Raw genomic sequence first — 21367 nt, forward strand, 5'->3', positions numbered from 1 at the left:
TTGAGATTCACCAAATTCAATAATAAATCCTCGTGTAAGTCTCACGACTAAAGAAAATCTCCTTGTTTTCTTTTCTCTCATACACTAATTATTTCTCTCAAAAGCGGTAGCACTTTGCTCTCTCATCTCTATTTTCTTCTCTATGCACAGCTCCCTCTCTCTTGGTTGTCTCTCTTTCTCTAAGCAGCACCCACTCCTTGCTTTTATAAGCAAGCCAATCGCCTCTTATTCCTAATCCTATTTGAATTAGGATTCTTTGCTAGTCACGGACAAAACAAGACAAGCCCATAAAAGCCACTTCTCTTACAAAGCTCTCTCAACCACAATCTTCCTAAAATTCCCTTAGGTGGATCAAGAGAGGATGATTCAAATTTGAAAATATGTGGGTTCACCCAATATACTGTACCCTCTATCTTGCCCTAACAAGGGAAGGAGGTGTCATTTGAGCTAAAGCTCATTGGCAAAAGGTGGGATAAAATATAAGGATAATATAGGAAGCTAAATGGATTAGTTCTTCTTTCTTTGGAAGTCCATATATTTTGGGCCAGAAAGAGCACTGTTTAATATGGGTTAGAACAAGGTATTGAATGTCACATTTTAGATTAGATTAGGACAGATGTGGTGAACGTATATATGGTTCTGATTGATTTAGACCTAATTTTGATTCATGTAAGCACTATTCAAACTTAATCTTTTAAGAAAGGGACTATTCATAATGATCAGCAAGATATGTACGATGTTAATAGCTTAAGATTGTAGTAGGAAACAAAGGCCATCAAAAGCTAAGGTCACAAACATAAGTATTAAGTATCCATGGAGAAGGTCAGAGAAGATATAACGAAGGGGCAATTGATCGACATATTAGGAACACTATTCTGTGAAGGAGTTTATAAGTGAAATTATTATTAAAAAAAAAGGGTAATTTGGTCATCCAATAAAACTCAAACTGTTGCTAAGTTCTGTCCAATCTGATCCTCAGCTAATAATTCCATATTCTTTCTTTTTTCTTTTCTAACATGACAAAAACATGGGAGATATATCCCAATATTATATGTTATAACCAATTGCTAAACATTTAATATACCTCACTGATTAGGTAAAATCATCCATAACCGTTAATACCTGTAGAATTGACTTTAAGAATAGAAGTGTTCTAGATGCATGCTCCAAAAATCTGTCAGTTATTTGCTTTATTCTTTTTAATCCACTCTCAAGTCCATCTTTCATGCATTCTGGTGACAGAGGCATGCGGATAATGGTGGAATCTGATGACGACCATGACATATTTTGACCAATCATCATAGGACTAAATTGATCACTAAATCGCTGAGTCAAATTAGTACCTGAAAGCCCATAACAAAAATAGTTTAAAATCTTTAATTCTATTCATGTAAAACATTAATTATAAAGATCCAAAATATTAGGAAAGTAACCATCCAAGAAAATGTAAATATAAATTGCATTTTTCCATCATAAACTATAGGGTCAATTCCAATATCCTCCCTAAGTTTAAAAATCAGGAAGGGGACCCACCATTGAGCACAAAACTACCACCAGACTGTCAAATTATTATTATTATTAGATAAGTAATCGTATTTTATTAAGGGAATTGACTACTAGGTGCACACAATAATGAACACAAAGTACCCTAACTGTGTGTTTGTATGCAGAATTTGTAGCCAAGATTTGTGATAAAGCCATCATTTTAAATTCTAGTAAACCCAAATTCTGAGTTTGGCTAAAACAAGATAAGTTCAAAATTCTGCTAGAATTTTTAGGCGGAATTTATAAAGCCAAAATTCTGGCAACAAATTCCACCTGTAGAGTTGTCATTTGAAATTTCTCTCCTCTCTTCTATCAAATCTTTCCAAAAATCAAAGACCCACAGACCTCTACTCAAATCACAAACCCACACCCAGGGAAAAAGAAAAAAAGAAAAATCACAAACCCATAGGTGACGTAGGACAAGGGGGAGCAAAAAACTCTGATTTAGAACACCAGGGCAGATCTGGTATAGCTTGGGTTTTGAAGAATTAGGGTTAGGTTTTGGTGGGGAATAAGCTAGAAAATAATAAGGATTATATGGTTTCTAAAAGGGACAAGGATTAGTAGGGTTTCGGAATGAAGACAAAGGTGAAAATCAAGATTTGGGTAACTGTGAACAGTGATGGTAACAGTGAATAGTAAAATTAAAGAAAATAGATAAATTTTAGGCATCACACCTAGGGTTCCTTGACATCACACCTCAAAGAAGGTTGCATCACACAAACCATAAGAAAGCTTCATAGCTCTTAAATTCTGAAAACATTCATTATTAACCAACTCAATAGAAAGTACTACAACTCTTTAAACAGGATACTAATACCTAATCCTAGTTGAACTAGGATTTCTTAAAACCCTAATAAGACTTGGACTTGGACTCGGGCTTTTACTACTAAGCCCAACTAAATAACCAAACTTAAAATAAAGCCCAAAAGAAGATCTAATGGACTGTTAGCACAGCCCATTCAAGAATATTATGAAATTACAATACCGTCCTAGATACATAAAATCATATAAAATATAATAAATCTGTCTTCCCATTGCCTCCTGCATCAATAGACCTATAATACCTACCCTCAAACATGGTCGTTGTGGGGCTCTGTCAAGTGGCCACTGTCGGAAGTCCTCCGCTTCCAGAGAAGCAATTTTTGATGATCTTCATCTTCATTGGACAGGTCTAGATTGGTAATCTTCATCAGACGAGTTAAAGACAACCAATCCCCCAAACAGCCACTCCTCCAACATCATTTCCTCTCTTATTATATAAACCCAATAAGCCCTCCTTTCTTTTCACGACATGATGTTTCTCATTACGAGAAAACCAAGCTAAGGTACAATTATTCTTTACAAATCTTAAAAGAAATCCCCTCCATCGTTCCCCTTCTCACTTACTCTTCTTTTCTTTTCATATTTTTCCAACTTTTATTTTGTTCTGATCCAATCTTTGAGATATTTCTTTGGGGAAGGATAGTGGAGTCCAGTAATGTCTAATGAACAAAATTAATAATAAAAAATTAAAGATTAAAAAAAAAAAAAAAAAAGAGGAAATTTAAAATTCAAGTGTCATGTCCAAACAATGAACTTTGTGAATGATGGGACATTATAATTGGAGTGTAAATCCCATCATTTTGAAATTTCCATGTAAGCAACAAATTCTTCATCCAAACACACGGTAAAAGAATTACAAAAAGATTATGCACAAAAGTAGAGTGATTCTTTTAAGTCTAAAAGATTTGCTACTTGTAAGAACTTATGCATGAGTCTAGTGGAACAAAATTCTAATCATCAATGATTCTAATAGTCATAATCGAGCTTCCTGCATCCTCAAAAGTGAGGCTATTTCTACACCCATTGAATTTGAATACCAAACGCTCTAAAGATGAAGCTCCACAATATCTATTCTTATTCCACTACCCTATGAATCAAGCCACTATACACTAGTACCATCACCCACATCATATCGAAGAAATTTAGAAAAAGTCAACCACTTCTAATGGATTTCCACACACTAACACCATAGGCCCCTGCCACCGGTTTTGTACACCAACAACTCCAATCATTCCCATATTTCGCCTTAATGACCCTCCTCCAAAGGGCATCTCTCTTTGTTCCATATCCCCACAACCATTTGCCTAGCAAGGCAAATTTAAATCTTCTCAAAAACCTAATGTCTAACCCGCCATTCTGCATCAACTTACAAACCTTAGACCATTTCACCAGAGGTACTTCTGGAGCATCAATACCACTCCAAAGAAAGTCTCTCTATAATTCCTTCTTGTGAACCAGGATAATTGAAAGATAGATTAGTCAATTCAAGGCAACTAGCGTCCTGAACTTGAGAGAAGAAATAGACATTTTTGGGTTAATTTTCTGCTTAATTCTCATTAATGCATTCAACATACATAAATAACCAAAGATGAAATAATCTCATCAACAATTTCTAAAACATAGGAACTAATACTATCCTAAAACATAGGGATCAATTTAAATACAAGAAAATAACAATACTAATCTACTACTAACTTATCTAGATAAAGATCTATCACCAAGTCTAAATTTAAATTCTTCCAATGCAAATAATAATTTCTCCAACACATTATCTCGAGTCATAACATTCCCTTCCCCTTCAAATGAATCTTGTCCTCAAGATTCCAAGATATAAAAATTGATGCTTGCTCATATTGATTAGAGAATACTCGACCTTGAACTTTAAATAGTTAAAGGATAAGAATTTGGACCATAGATATTTGCACCAATTCTTTAAGCATTTTTGTGAACAAAATAACCTTGATTTTCATATCCTTGAGTTGACTGGGAATGACAAATTCAATTTGCAAAATTAGACAAGGCTTATTACGAGAAGATCCCTTTGATCTATCTTTTCCACTTCATTAATCCTTTGATCTTCAAATGCAAATTTTGTGGCGAGTGCTCCCCCCAATGTATTACTTTCTTGAATTATTGACGGTTCTTTGATCACCGACACTTGAATTGTTGCTTCTTGAATATTTGATTCTTGAACGGCTTGGACAAAAGTTTTGAATGATTTTTCAATAGGAGCCTCCATTGGTACTTCCTTGATTGGTATTCGAAATTGATCTTGAAGGGTACATATGAACCCCACCCAATCAATGCATAATCTTTCTGCCTCTAAGGTTTGAAACCAATGATGTGCCTCTCCTTCCATGTAATAAGAGGCAATGGAAACCATATCACGTGATGGGGTATTGTTGAATGCGAAGATTCGTAAACCTAAAAAAGCCATGAAAAAGGATCTCCATCTTTGAATTTTGGCTCTATAAATTTCCTTCGAGTTGTAGACATGATGGCTTGATGAGGTGGATTTTTTTTTGGAGCTGGATGTGGAAACTTGTGTAAATGGCTTGATAGGTACTGTGAATTGGATTTTGGATTATGGTGGGCACAAATTTTTTTTTTTTTTTGGCTTACGATATTCAGTGGATGGCCCTAGGGTCAATGTATTGTGGGTTTGAAAATATTCTGTTGTGTTTGTGTTGATAATGGTGCTGGCTGGATGTGGGTTTAGGTGTTGACAAGGGTGAGTTTGGTTGCTTGAGATGTGGTGATACTTCAAATGGATCAAAAGGCATTGATACCAAATGTTGCAAACCCACGAGTAGAAATCACCTTTGAAAACCGGCTTGCAAAGGGAGGTTGCACAAGAGCTTATAAACACATGGTTAAGCTTATACTTAATCCATATAGGACGCTAGAATCATAACATTTCTCCATATGATTAGCCACCTTCGGGTCCTACACTGGAACAAGAAGGAGAGAGGAAATAAGTAGTCAAGATGGAAAGAGTACTCTTAATAAGAGTCACATTACCCCCCTTAGATAAATACAACCTCTTCCATCCAGCTAATCCCCGCTCCATCTTCTCCAAAACAGGATTCCAAATTGTTTTCTCATTAAAGGTAGCACCCAATAGAAGACCCAAAAATTTCAAAGGACATAGATCCATGGATCCATACTGATGTTGGACAAATTAGGAATTTGTCTACATTTAGTTGGAGTGGGTTTAGGGTTAGGAAAGAAGAAGAATTAGAGAGAGGTTAGGGCTGTTTAGGGGCTTTGTGAACAGTAACCATGAACAGTTACTGTAGAAAGAAAAAAAGAAAGAAACAACAAAGGCCAACGTGCCTATTGCTCAAAACACTCAATTTTATTAATCAACTCATTCTATTTTCTTTAAATACATTGAGTACAATATATATAAAAACTCTACTAGTAGTATACTGTATAGGATTCGTACTAGTATTAGGACTACTTATAAAACCTAATAAATACTAACTTGGACCCAAAGCAAATAAACCTAAGATACTTAGAATAACTTAGAAGATTCTAGACTCAACTAAATTACCAAAATACCCTTAATTCGCAGGAATTGCAAAAATTATTGATTTGCCCCTCAATATAAAACTGACCATAACTAAAAAAATAAAAACCCAAATTAAAAACTGTTTTATCGAAACAAACGAAGTAAAGACTGCCTACAACCCAACATCTCCACCGATTCATGCATATTACGCACATCAACAATTGGAACCAATTTTGACTTTCCCAAATTAAATGATTAAATTTTGAGACAATCGGTAATTTACACTGATAAATAACCTATTTTCCCAAAAGTTTAAGTTGTTAGAAAATGGTAAATTTAATATTTAACCATAACTCTAACACTCCCTCTCACATGTGAGCCTAAACTCCCCCTTAATAAACAAGGCCCAATACATAAGATTTTTATCATTTTAAATAGAAGGTAAAGTGAAGACAAGGATTGTACTTAAGATCTCCTGCACCAATATCATGTTAAATTACCAATTTTCGCAACTCTTTAAATTACCAATTTTCGCAACTCCGATATCATGTTAAATTACCAATTGTCCCAAAAGCTTAAACTATTAGGAAATGATGAATTTAATTATGTAATCATTTAATTATATTCTAACACACCATATACTACTCTAAGTACTACCTCAACATTATAATTAATAACAAAGTAACAAATATTTGGGATTAAGGCAACGTTGGCGCTGGTTCAACTATGAAAAAAGCAATATAGTAAGCAGAGTAGCTGGGTCAACTATGAAAAAAGCAATATAGTAAGTGGAGTAGCGAATAACTAATAAATGAATGATGTTGAGCAAGAAACCTATCAGTGAAAACATTTTTGCTGCAGGAGCTGATGCTGAAGGTAGAGCTAGCACCAGACCATGAGGATCAAACATATAAAAGTTCCCACCAGAAATAATTGAGAGGAGATCACAGATGAAATAACAGCTAAGCAGTCCCAAACCATAGTTAAGAGTATCTCCCCGTAGTTTCCATGGAGGAAGAAGCTGGAGGCTACAAAGTTCCTCCCTACTCAAGCTAACACCTTCCAAAATGGCCACTAGAGCAGGCCCTTGAAATTCTCCTGTACAAGTCACAATGCAAACAATGTTTAGAATAATGCCCTAAATTATGGTTAGGCAAGAAAAACGCTAAGACATAAATTAAAGAATACAACATTAAATAAAATAAATAGATTTCCCTCAACTGCAACATGACTGCAGAATTATATTCCAATGTTTTCCTCAAGATTTCTGCTGCTTTTTTTAAGCCATAAACTTCCTTCTCCCATAAGAATGGTGGAGGGAGAGATCATGGGTTCAAAACTTACACGAGCGTGTGTAATTAGAAATTATTATTATATATATGTCCAAAAAATCGTTGGGGAACCATTCCAATAACAATTTTTAGATCTTGTATTGTTACCTAGATTGTGCTGCAGCAAAGACTGGCAAGGATGTTCCCTCTTGTCAATGATTAGGTGTAGCTTCGTGGCTTTGCAGCAATCTGCCAACTCAAGAAGGTCGAACAACAAGAAATCACTGTTCCCGTACAACACCATAAGATCATTTATTCTAGAATAGTCCATGCATGGCAAATCTTTAGTCATTTCTTCATCAACTAAAGAGAGGCAGCGCAGTGACTGTACCCCCAACCTGTTTGCGAGATCATTGCTGATACTTGGATGTGCAAAATGTTTTCCAGCAAGATTATGACTCTCCATCCATGGTGCATCATTGTAAACAACATCTCGTGCAAGCATCAGAACTCCAGAAGTATCTGGAATTAAGACTGGAGTCTCCGAAGCCTCAAACAATGGGTTGTCCAAGCAACAGTCTGCAACAGCTTCAAGGACACAATGGACAAAACTTAACTGATCTGTGGACAGTGGGAAACCTTTCACATCATTCTGCAAGCGCTGTAATACATTAAAATAGTCCCAAATATCAAAACTAAGTCTGACACCTAATTCCAAAAGCAGAACTCTAAATTCCGACAATTCAGATGGAACAACATACAAATAAGGAGAAAATTTCACAGGCGAATCAAATGCAAGTGCATTTGGGGATACAAAATCATCCCCAATCCAAACCCAGGAAACACCATTTAAAGCTGACTTTAGCACCATGAAAACCTCAGTACCGATATATTCTTGCAATTTTGAATAAAGTGACGGTATCCCTTTTTGCAGTGCTGCATCAAAACCAGGTTCCACAAAAGAATGCAACTTAAGCTGGTCATAGACCTTTGATAGCTCAATTAACTGGGTGGATAAAACATCTATGGCTGGGCGATCCACCCAACCAAGTTTATGTTGTAGGTAAGATGAGCAGCATTCGCCATCTAGTATATGCATTGAACACGACACCATCCACATCTGTGTTTTAGGTCTGACTATGGTTGGGGGTGCTACTTGATTAACAGATTTTAACCATGGGAGTCCTTTTAGAGGTGGATCTGAAGAAACAGGACACCAAGCAATAGATTTCATTTCAGACCAAAATTCCTCTTCTGGTTTATCATCAATCCTGATGCCTACAACTGAACTAGTGTCAAAATCCTCTATATAATAGTTCTTATCTCTCATGGAAGAATCAACATCCATAGAATTACTGTTTTCATCCAATAACAAGGTATCCTCTGATCCATCCCTATTTCCTGCCCCTTCCTCAGTTGAGAGCTTTAATGCCAGAGAATCTAAGCAGAAAAGCAACTTCTTTCCATAATAGTGTGTCTCTGAATCCCCAGAATCATGCCATAGAGAAATCGTTCTGGCACAATCAAGCAGACCAGAAAAACCAAGAGTTTTTCTGAGTCCAAGGCTTACTAATATCTCCAAAGTTTCAGGATCTGAGAATCTGTCAGAAGGGAAGAAAACTTCTCTGTGCAGCATCTTTTGTAGCTCAAGAACACGAGGATCATAAAGCCTGCAAAGTATATAGTACAAAATATATTCATATAAAATGATTTTGATGATGTTAATATTATTAGACATGCTGCCTATATAGCTTTGTGCAAACTATAACCATCTCACTTGATAACATTACCATAAAGTCGTCGTAATTTCATGAGAAAGGACCTAAATAGGTTAGCTGTGCAAAATTCTTTCTTGCAGTCCAAAAGATGAATGAGAATAGCAAATACAAACAGGCTAATGAACCCCAGAAGAGAAAATCAGAATGCAAATATTGCACCCATGTGGTATGATAAACATAATTGTTTAAAACTTTTATAACAAGATATATCATATGTTGCACATTCAATACATCTCATAAGAAATAACTTATATGAAAGCACATGTAGAAGGGAAAAATGGTGAAGCCAACACTATGAAATAACAACAAATTACCTTCTCATGGCATGTGCTAGTGTAAAAAAGAAAAAGGAAATTACTTATTCAAAAAGGGTTGCATGACGAATGTATCTAAGAAACCATAAATGACTTCAAAAGACATGAAAAAGTAAAAATAAAAAGATATTTATCATCTTATGCATAAAAAGGAGGTGATAAGTACGATGTATTTAATCATACTCGTGCCTAATTTATATCAAGGTTTCTTATATGATTAAAACCAATTTAAAAACAAGCTTATAAATTCCAAAAAAAAGAAAGTAGGATCTGAACTCAGATCTTAAAAAAATAAATAAATAAATCAAATTAGAAAATGACTTGAAAAATGAAAGATGCACCAAAGTTACCCTTATCATTACAATAAAAATAATAATAATTTAAATAAGAAAAACATAAGCTAAAGACGCATCACAGTGAACCTCATCACTTTTTATGGGACCAATTATTTGGAGTTCCTATGAAGGCTTTGAGGAGCCCATAATAAGACTACTCACATAACTAGCGCAAAGAGAGTGAAAGATGGTCAAAAGGAGAGAAACGAAGCCAAGGAAATGTATAGTGATAAAAAAATAATCTACGGAAACAACGGGGATGTAACGACCACACCCCACCTATATAGATATTGTCCATTTTAGGTCCTAAACCCTTGCGGTTTTGTTGACCTCCTAAGCACACAATAGTCGAAGTAAAGGCCTCTACACATCAAACGGAGATAACTCCTTATAAGCACATCCTCATGTACTCCCCCAAGTGATGTGGGACTCTAGGATTGCTTCTCCCTTTGGTCCTTCACAATCCACCTCCATTACAGGCACATGTGTCCTCGAATGTGGGGCCCATGCGTCCTCATGAGAAGATAATACAAGTGGCAAACATTTTAGCGATGCTACAAGGCAATTTCCAATGTGTCCTCAGGCAGTGACAAGACAAATGAAGATAATTAGCAAGGCAAGCCTAGGTTTTTATGGGTCATGATGAGTGCTTAGCAACGTGGGCTTCATTTGGTTGAAGTTTTTTTTTTTTTTTTTTTTTTTAAGTAATAAAACTACATTGAAAAATTAAGAAATCATACAAGGAAACAAAGTAGTTCATAGAAAGTACAACTATGAACGACTAGAACACAGATGTGGATGGTGTCGTGTTAATCATGTGAACATGACACCATCCACATCTAAGTTTTCTTGGTAGTGTACTAAGGAACCGCTAGAACATCAAAAACTTAGTTCATAGAAAGTACAACTATCAAGAAAACCATCCAAAGAATTAAAACTAAAAACACCCAAAGCATTTGTCTACTCTAGCAAAGTCTGGAGGAAAGACAGCTACAAATCATGGGTCGATCTCTCCTTTTCTTCAAAGGTACGAGCATTCCTCTCCCGTCATATACCCCAAATGAGACAATGAGGGATCATACTCCAAATCAATACAAATTTACGTCTAATAAGCTTGCTCAACCAGCTGGCTAGAATTTCCACAACACCACTTGGCATAACCCAATAACCCCCAAATAAAGAGAATACCATAGTCCAAACTCTCTAATTACCTGACAATGTAAAAGTAAATAAGCAATAGTCTCCCCATCCTTCTTACACATACAACACCAATCCATCACAACTACTCAACGCTTCCACAAATTATTGGTGGTTAAGATTCTCCCCAAAGCTGCAATCCAAAGAAAGAAGCTAACCTTCATTGACACTTTCGATTTCCAAAGAGACATCCATGGAAAAGAAGATTGAATAGTGGAATATAAAATCTTATAATAGGACCTACGATGAAAACCCCCATGGGGAAAATTTTCCAACAAATCTAATCCCTTCCATTCCCTCTCACCAAACCAGAATAGATCAAATCCTAGGCAACCGACTCCATCTCCCAATCTTGAACCAGTCAAACAAAATTGACATTCCAATGGAAACCATCCCCTAAGAAAAGATAAAGGATCAGCCACAGATGCTTCCTTAATGCAAGCAACACCTAATAGTTCTAGGAAGATATCTTTTAGAGAACTCTCTCCACACCAAGGATCAAACCAGAACGTAATACAAGAACCATCCCCCACCTTAAAAGCGACAAAACAATGGAAATTGTCACCCCTGATGCAGATCATTTTTAAAGCTAATTGATCATTTTTAAAGCTAGTTGTTTACTAGTGCTTATGTTGTATGGTAAGTAGTTCCTTTCACTTGTAACAGAAAGTTAGTTGATAGATTGGTAATGATAAGTGCAATAGCCTATCAGTTAGTTAGAGATGTTTGTTAGGCTTTGGCCAATCACATGACAGCCACATGGTAGGTTCTTGTAACTAACTTTCTAGCCAATCAGCAGCTTGCTTATGTATCTATAAATAAGCAAGGCTGCCCTCATTGTAACTAGTTGAATTTGAATCCAAGAAATCTCTACCTATGAGGTATTATTCCAAGAGTGTGTCTGATGGAGTCATGGAAGATTAATATGAAAACTTTGCAAATTCGTCTATTCAAGAATTATTTTTTTGGGTCCTCGTGTGAAGTCTAATTCAAGTGAAAGTCGTGCCCTTTTATTGGTCTAAGAATGAGTCTTTTAGGGCTAAAACAGTTTTTGATTTGGGTTTTTATTATAGTTAGTTTTATATTAAGGGGCAAATCTGTAATTTTTGCAATTCTTGTGAATTAAGAGTATTTTGGTAATTTAGTTGAGTCTAAAATCTTCTAAGGTATTCTAAGTATCTTAGGTTTATTTACTTGGAATCCAAGTCAGTAAATATTAGGTTTTATTAGTAGTCTTAATACTAGTAGGAATCCTATTACTACTAGTACAAGTAAGAATCTATATATATTGTGCTCAATGTATTCAAAAAAAATAGAATGAGCTGATTAATAAAATTGAGTGTTTTGAGCAATAGGCACGTTGGCCTTTGTTGTTTCTTTCTCCCTTCTCTCTTCTCTTTTTTTTCTCTTCTTTCTTTCTAAGATTACTGTTCACACAGCCCCTAAACAGCTGTAACTTCTCTCTAATTCTTCTTTTTCTTTCCTAACCCTAAACTCACCACAACTAAACGTTAGACAAATACCTAATTTGTCCTACATCAGTGTCTCTTGAAGAGCTAGTTCATTCTTTCTTTTCTCTAAGCAACTTAGCTTTCTAAAGTAGCTTTCATTTTTACCATTTTTTCTCCATCAACCCCTTTCTGATATTCTTCCAAAGACATACTCCATATGTCCCTTGCACAGCATTAGAGCACCAATCCCCCACATATTACCGTCTTCAGTGTCCACTACCCTTCTCCACAAAGCATCCATCTCCATTGCGTACCACCACGACCATTTTTGAAGTAAATCCTAATTGAATAGAACCAAATCCCAAATGCCTAGCCCCCCAATTTGAATTGGTTCACAAACCTCCTCCAACCAACCAGGTAATACTTAAAGTCATCTCCCTTTCCTCCCCACAAATCGTAATTTTTCAATATGCCAAGCGAGACTCATCAGGATAGGAAATAAGGATAATAAATAACTGGGAAGATTGGATAAAGTGCTCTTTATTTTTTATTTTTTTATAAGTAATAAATATGTATATTCAAAAAGCTACCTCATGCAAAAAGGCAAAAGGCAGGTCAAAGATTACAAAAAGAGAATAATAAAAAATAAAAATAAAAACAAAGAAAATACTAATTACAAAGGAGAGAACTAAGGAACAAAGGGAGAGAATCACTAGAAATGAGTCCCCAAGCCCTAGACCAGTCAAAAAGAGAGCCACTAAAAGAAGCAAGCAGCTGGTCGTTGGAGCTTTCCATATCCTCAAACGTCCGCCAATTTCACTCCCTCCAAACACACCACATTAAGCACGACGGAACTAAATTCCAAATGCTAAACGAGTGCTTTCCAAACCAATTCCACCGACCAAAAAGAGTATCTGCAACCGATCTTGGCAAGACCCATGAAATCCCAAAAGATCTAGAAACCAAACTCCACAACCAATAAGCCTTTCCACAATGAAGTAGCAGATGATCCACCGTTTCCCCATTACACCAACACATAATGCACCAGTCAACAAAATCAAACCCTCTACCCTGTAGATTGTCACCTGTAAGAATCTTATCCCAAACTGCAATCTAAACAAAGAAAGAAACACGCCGAGGTGCCTTGACCCTCCAAATACGTATCCAAGGAAAAATAATCATCAAGGGACCTCGTAACTTATTGTAAAAAGAGCGGATATCAAAATCCCCATTGTTCATCAACTTCCATCTCATACGGTCTCCATTCTCAATTGGAGGTAAATTAGAACCCAAAGTACGAAGAAATTCATCCACAACACCCATCTCCCAATCATTTGGTTTTCGAATGAAATGAACATCCCAATTTCCCCGTTCCTCTATCCCCAATCGTTCATGAGAAGAGGCCACAGTTGCTTCTTTATTGGAAGCAATCCCAAATACAACCGGAAAGGTCGAATGGAGTGGTGAATCCCCACACCACCGATTTGTCCAAAACTTCACTCTATCCCCCACCCCTACCTCAAACTGAATAGTTTTGTTAAAAACCTCCCAACTCATTCTGATACTTCTCCACAAACCACACCCATGTACACCTCTATCCAAAGTGCTCTTTATTAACGTTAGCCCCTTTTAGAAAGAAACATCCTCTTCCAACCAGCCAACCGCATCTCCATCTTCTCTAGCTTTGCTTTGAACATAGAGCCTATGGGGTGATCTAGCTATGTCATGGGTAGCTGAGCTAATTTGCATCTCGAAATTCAAACCAAAGTGATCCAGGACAATTAATAGAAAAATAAAATAAAATAAAAGGACAATAGAAGAGTAATGGATAAACCTAAGAATCAACACTTAAGTCGCTTGGAATTAGCACCAAGCTAAACTCTTAGGAATCAGCACCTAACTATTGAAAAATATCCAATCTAAATTTCACTAATCACGTCTATTCCCAAAATAAAAATAAACTAGTCTCTTATATAGAGCTAGAACCGGAAAATAAAGAGAAAGGTAACAACATACCAAAACTAATCCTAACTAAACTCAAATACTAATCCCTATCTAATCTCAAATCTAAGGGCTGCTTGGTAGGGTGTTTTGAGAAACAATTTTCAATGTTTAAACAACATTACACATATTTCCACACACTTTTTTACTCACATATTTCCAAAAAATACAAATAACGTTACTAAAACAACATTACCAAACGGCCCCCTAATCCCTATCCAAATAAAAATCTACAATTACCCAATTTCCTATAAGATAAATACAAAAATCTAAAAATATAAATCCTAAAATAATTTTGGTTTTGCCCCTGCATCACAAAGATTCTACATTCAACACATCACCAATCGGCACCAATTCATATTTCCCCAAATTTATTTTCAACCCAAAAATAATATGAATAAAGATTGCTTTCAAATGCCAAATTTGCTTTGGATTTGCCCCACAAAAAGACAAGGTATCATCTACAAAGAGAAGATGTGAGATAAGTGACTGACTAGTAGCCACCGACTGAAAATCTTGAATCGTAATTGCCTCTTCCAGCTCTCTCTAGCATCCAGATAAGCTCCTCCATAATGATGGTGAATAAAAGAGGGAACAAAGGGTCTTTCTGTCTCAACCCTTTTGAGCTGTGAAAGAAACCAGCCTCCATCTAGGACCAAAACCACACTTCCAAAGCATATATATATATATAGAAATTCCAATGCACATTATCATCAGCCTTCTCCAAATCTAGCTTACATAACACCCCTAGTATGTCGGACCTTAGGCGACTATCTAAGCTTTCATTAGCAATCAACACTAAGTCCAAAATTTGCGGAGGTTGGGACAAACTACAGGGATTTTCATTCTCTTTTTTTGAAGATCTAATTTTTGTTACAAGGTGAATGGGATTTGATGGACCCTAAGTTGTTTTGGGGTTTGACTCGGATTGTTTGGTGGATGGGATTATGTGGTTTGATGATGGTAGCTTGTTAGATAGTGAGCTGTTGTCTTTTTTTCTTTTTTCTTTTTTTCTTTCTTTTTTTTTTTTTTTTTTTTTTTTTTTTTTTTTTTTTTTTTTTTTTTGTTATGAATATAGTTCTGACCCACAATTTTGCTTGAATACAAAATTGGATTTTTGCTCTGATACCAAAATTTGAAGTCAGACAAAACCCAAAACTGATGCAACACCAAAATTTGATTTAATGAATATATAAATAAATAAACTAGGAATCAACACCTAAGCTTTCTTGGAATTAGCACCAAGCAGGAGGAAACTAACCTAGGAATTAGCACTAAGGTTGGCTCAAATAAGCACCAAACCACTGGGAAAATTTTAAATTTCCACAAAAATTTTATTAATCAAGCAAACTGTGTAACTTTTGAGTACAATATTGTCCTTAATAGACTATTGTATCTTATCCCTAATTCTAATTGACTTATGAAAACAATTATTGAATGAAAAATGTATTCTTGAAACTAAGAAATTAAATTAAATACTAATAACCCCATTGACTAGTGAGGCAAAATAATATCCATTTAACTAATGAAAACAAAATTGACTTCTAAAATTAATCAGAAATAAATTAAATAAAATTTTCTTTCTTTGGAATTAGTTAGGGTGTGTTTGTTTAAAGGTGAAATAGGGTGGATGGAAAACTTTGGAAAGAAAATAGGCAGGAAAACTTTTTTGGAGTGCGTTTGGTTGGGTGAGGAGAAAGGAAAATAAATTGTGGGACCCAGATGTTTTCTCTCTAGGCCCACCAAAAAGATTTTTCCCCAAAATAGAAAGAAAATTGAAGGAAGATAATGAGGCTGCTTAACAGAAGAAAATTACTTTTTTATTTTCCTTCTTCTTCATTTCATCCAATTACTTTATTTACCTTTTTTTTTTGTCCTTCATCCATTTGCACATACACAATTTTTTTGCTAAATAAATGTGTTACTTTTTTGTTTTATTTAATGAGGACATAATTGGGTGATTGCTTTTTTTTTAGGGGGTTGTTTGTCACTTTTTTGTTTTAATTGGACATCATTTTTTAACAAGAGTATATGAGGAAATTTATGCAAACTCACTTTTTTTATCCTTTCACTTTTGCACTCCTAACCAAACAAAAATAAGGGAAATTAAAATCTTTTCTATCCTCCCACTTTTCCATCCTCCTTCCATTTTCTATACTCCCACTTTTCCACCCCTCTAACCAAACGGACCCTTAGTGATGTGGGACAAACAAAGAGATAGTAGAATACATAAAAGGTGTATTTTCAGTTCCTTGCCTCTTCTGAAATGTGGAGAACAACTTGGATTGAAGTTATACTTGTATCTATGACCTAAATGACAATGGGGCACAACCAAACCTCTTGAAGGAGCTAAGAAATGTCAAAAGGTAAAAGGACCCACCATGATGCCTAGGAGTGACTTCAACTAGGACTGTTTCACCAACCGAGAAAACCAAAACAAACACCTCTAATCTGATGGTTTCCAACAAGTATAGCTATACAGTGAGGTGGTAATTTTCCAAAACAACACTCAATTCAGAAAGAAAGAGTGTTGGAAACCCAACAAAAACCGACCAACCAACCCCCTCCCCCTCCCCCTCCCTAAGATTGACTCTCCTTTGACCTCTCTCTTCCCTAACAATCTAGACCAATCTCAAGCTCAAAGAATGATAGGGAGCCAGAACACCATATTGCAATTTGTACCGTCCTTAGCAGGTTTGTCCACCAAGGTTCACCCTCTAGTCTTATTTAACATCTGCAACTACTACATCTGTAACCATGGAAGATTAATTTGCTATTACTTTATAGGACAAGACTTAGGTACAGCACTTAGGTGTTTTTCTTTACATTCCACTTTTAAGATTTAGCCATGTAGATTTTTTATCATGGGATGGAAGTATATTTTTTAGTTAAGTAGGCACATGGCTGAATCTTAAAAGAGTAACCTAAGGAACAGCACCTAATGTACTGTACCTAAATTTTGTCCTACTTTGTAAATTCGCCTATTCAAGAACTTTTTTTTTTTTGATAAGAAGAGAATATTATTAATAAAAGAAAAGCAAGAAAAATACAAGGAGTTCACGGTAGTGAACGAAAGAAAAAGGAACATAAAGACAGAAGTAGACCCTAATCTATTCTAATAGACGAAAGAAAATCCATAAGAGTAGAACCATCCGAGAAACCCCAACAACGAGACCAATCAAAGAGGGTCCGTTGGCAAAGCTCTAATAATTGAACCACAGTTTTCCCTTCATCCTCAAAAGACCGTCGATTCCGTTCGGTCCAAATGGTCCACAGTAAATAGCATGGAACCAAATTCCAAATATCAGAACTATGTTTCCCAAGCAAATTATACCAACAAAATAATAAATCCACAACTGAGCTTGGCATGACCCAATCGATCCCAAACAGCCGAAGTATATACATCCACAAAGAATGAGCTATCGAACAAAAATGTAGCAGGTGATCCACAAATTCCGCATTACAACAGCACATACAATAACGATTCGCCAAAGAGCGACCATGAAGAATAAGGTTATCCAAAGTAAGAATCTGACCATGAGTTGTTGTCCACGTGAAAAAAGCCACCATTTTAGGAATCTTGGCTTTCCAAATGCCCTTCCAAGATAAAGTGGAAGGAGCTGCATTTCGAATCTTATGATAAAAAGACCAAATATCGAACTTCCCACTTCCATTAAGATCCCAACAAAGCCTGTCACACCCTCCACCCCTAGGAATTCGGGTTTGGATGAAATGAAGTAGGGAGTAGGAAGCCGCTAACTCCCAATCATTGAAATCCCTATAAAAGCTTAAACTCCATACTCTGTCATTATCACCCACTGGAGGGCTTAACACTTCAGAAATACAGGCCTCCTTATTAGCTGAGCAAAAAAATAACTAAGGATAAAGAATTTTAAGAGGAACATCCCCAGTCCACTTATCATGCAAAAAAAGAATACGAGAACCATCCCCCACCACAAAAGAGAAATACTTAGCGACAGTATCCCACCCTTCACTAATACTCCACCATAACCCACAACCATGAGCCCTTCTACCAGCTCTAGTGCACCAACCCCCTTTTCCCTCCCCATATTTCATGGCTATGACCCTACGCCACAGATGAGTGGTTTTATGGGGTCCACGTATAAAGTATAATTGGTGTAAAAATTTTGCTCTTGTGGAGTATAAAGTTGTGTGGTTTTAAAGGTCTAAGTATGAATCACTTAAGGTTAAAACAGTTTTTTATTTGGGCTTTATTTTATTACTTATGGTCAATTTTATACTCAGGGGCATATCTGTAATTCCCGCAATTCTTGCTAATTGAGGGTCCGTTTGGATTGAGGAGGAGAGAGAGGAGTAGAATAGAGTTGACCCCAAATTAGGGTTGGTAATTTAGTTGAGCTTAGTATCTTCTAGGAGATCCTCAGTATCTTAGGTTTATTTTCTTTGGGTCCAAGTTATCATTTTATTAGGTTTTAGTTTACTGGTCAAAGTACTAGTCTACAAGAAAGTATCTTTATATATATTTGTGCCCAATGTATTCAAAGTAGATGAAAGTTAATTAATAAAATTATTGAGTACTTCGAACATTGAGACATGTTGGCCTTCAATCTCTTTTCTTCTTCTCCCTCTCATGGTACTGTTCATAAAGCACCTAAACACCATAAAAATCACTTTTTTTTTCTTCCAAATAGCCATCAAATAACTCATCAAACCAACTTTTAGTTCCTAACACAACCCCATAACTTTTTACTTGATCAGTCACACAAACCATAACTCTTTTCTTCAGCAAGTCTAAATTATATTTCCACAAATCCTCCTAAACCTCAACCCACCACATCCACATGTACACAAATTCCTCAATTTGACCTATGACAGGCAGTCACCAACTCTTTAACGTGTTTTATATGCAGTCCCATTTTTACTTCTCTTACTTCCATGGCCACCAACCCACTGTACCAACGTAAGCTACCACATGAAACTCAACTATGAGACCTCCGCAGCACAGTAGTGGTTTGGCATTTTGGAAAACGGACTAGGTAAAAGTGATGGGGAAAAAAACTCCCCCAAAACTGGTGCACCGACCAATTAAGGGTGTGTTTGGTTAAGCATTTTGAAAAAAATTGTAGTTTTAAAAAGTGCAGTATGAAATTTTGTTTTTTTTAAGAGCATAGTGTTTGGTAAAAGCTATCAGAAATTGTTTTTGGAAAAAGCTGGGTGTTAGGTAGCACTTATCAAAATTGTGGTTTAAGATATAAATTACCAAACTATACATATTATATAAGGAATTCTTTATACTGTGTTCTTTTCTTTTCTTTTCTTTTCTTTTTCTTTTTTTTTTTAAGAATTCATTCATGTGATTTTATCTTCTTATTAATAATAATAATAATTAATGACTTCATGGTAATAATAAATGACTCTCTTAATAAAAGATTTTGTAAAATAGTAAGTGGATTTGCATTTTTCATAATGAAAAAAAAAAAATTATTATCTTAAAAGTTAAAAACCAATAATATTGGTAGAATGAATCTCTTTAAAATAGAATTTTATTAATACATATCTTTTAAACTGAGTGGTTCTTCTAGGACTACAAATTATTTCACAATTTTTTTTCACAACTCTAATGTGGCAAACTGTGGGTGGTTGTCTACCACTTTCTCATGGACCCACAATTTTTTCTCTACCACTCCCACTATGCCACATCACAATTGTAACAAAGAAGTTGTGAAATAGTTTATAGCTATTTTTTTTTTCCATTTAAATTTGTAATTAAATTTCATGTTTTAAATTTGATGTGCCCATGTTTGTTTTTTTTGCTAAATGCATGTCTTTCACTTTGCTTAACTACAAAACCCAAAACCTCTTCTTCTTTTTTTTTTCTTTTTCCTTCTCTCTTTTTCTCATCCATAGATCCACTCTTTCACTTCATCCTCATCTTCTTATTTTCCTCTTCTTCACTTTCCCCCTCCACACACAGACATAGCCACACAAGTCTCTCTCTTCCTCTCTCTCTCTCACCAAATGAAGAGCAGCACTGCAGCACCAAGCCACCAACACAAAAGTAATACTCCACCCTCATAAGCTCCATCATGCCATGGTTACAAGCCTTATCTTTCAATCTCACACATAAAACCCACCATGACATCCTCAACCAAACCCACAAATCAAGTCTCAGCCTTTACAACTCCAATCCGACCTTCCATCTCCAACGATTTCCTCCACTATGCCGCCACTTTTGTAATGACCCAAGAAAAAGTGCTAGTCACATCTGCACTATACCTCAAAAGGACTAGTTACAATTGAGGCACCTTGTAGTTGTTAATAAAGCCCAGATCTACTCAGTAAATACCCGATGTGAGACTCATCACACACCCACACACATCACACAGTCAATCAAATTGGGACATAACAATCTCCCTCACTTAAATCCCTAACGTCCTCGTTAGGGCCCACTTTGATGGATAGTGTCTCCGAGCCCACACAGGGTTACCGAGCCGGCTCTGATACCATAAGTAACGACTCAAGGAAAAGCGCTAGCCACATCTGCACTATACCTCAAAATGACTAGTCACAATTGAGGCACCTTTTAGTTATTAATAAAACCCAAATCTACTTAGCAAATACCCGATGTGAGACTTATCACACACCCACACATATCACACAATCAATCAAATTTTGGCATCACAACTTTCAACTCTCCCACTCCGCCCAATGAGTCTCTTTTATTGACTGTATTTTTTGCTGTTAAAGACTTGGGTAAAATTGGGGATTCAAAAAAAAGCTAAGGGTAATACAGGGACAATATGCAAAATAATCAACAGTCACATGGAATGCAACCGTGCATTTTGGAATTCCACCTTAGATGGTCCAATACCAAAAAGCACTTTTTGGTTGTTTGCGATTTGAAAAGGCGCAATTTGGAAATCTTACCAAATACCCAAAAATGAAAAAAAAATAAAAATAAAAACAAAAAAATCCCATTTTGAAATTGCAAAGGTATTTTTTTCCCCAAAAACGCTGAACCAAACGGGCACTAACACCCTTAATTTCAATAGGTTGCAATTTCTAAGAGAAAGATGGAATTGGCAAACTTTCTCACAAGCCAAAGCGTTCAACTTAATGAACATGAGTTACTCAACCTTCCACTAGAAGTCCTT

The 21367-nt window shown here is 35.9% G+C and overlaps 1 protein-coding gene across 1 annotated transcript in view; it reads right to left on the reverse strand.

The window, feature by feature from the left end:
- LOC115981926 (sacsin) overlaps window positions 1-21367 on the reverse strand; it is a 49099-nt gene that overhangs the window by 15006 nt on the left and 12726 nt on the right. Inside the window, exons 4-6 of the mRNA XM_031104365.1 lie at window positions 7324-8825; window positions 6719-6982; window positions 1123-1343 (exon numbers count right to left, since the gene is read on the reverse strand). Of these exons, the coding sequence (XP_030960225.1) occupies window positions 1123-1343; window positions 6719-6982; window positions 7324-8825 (1987 nt within the window). The remainder of the gene's footprint in view (window positions 1-1122; window positions 1344-6718; window positions 6983-7323; window positions 8826-21367) is intronic.

The sequence above is a fragment of the Quercus lobata genome, chromosome 3 (assembly GCF_001633185.2).
Source record: "Quercus lobata isolate SW786 chromosome 3, ValleyOak3.0 Primary Assembly, whole genome shotgun sequence".
Lineage (NCBI taxonomy): Eukaryota > Viridiplantae > Streptophyta > Magnoliopsida > Fagales > Fagaceae > Quercus > Quercus lobata.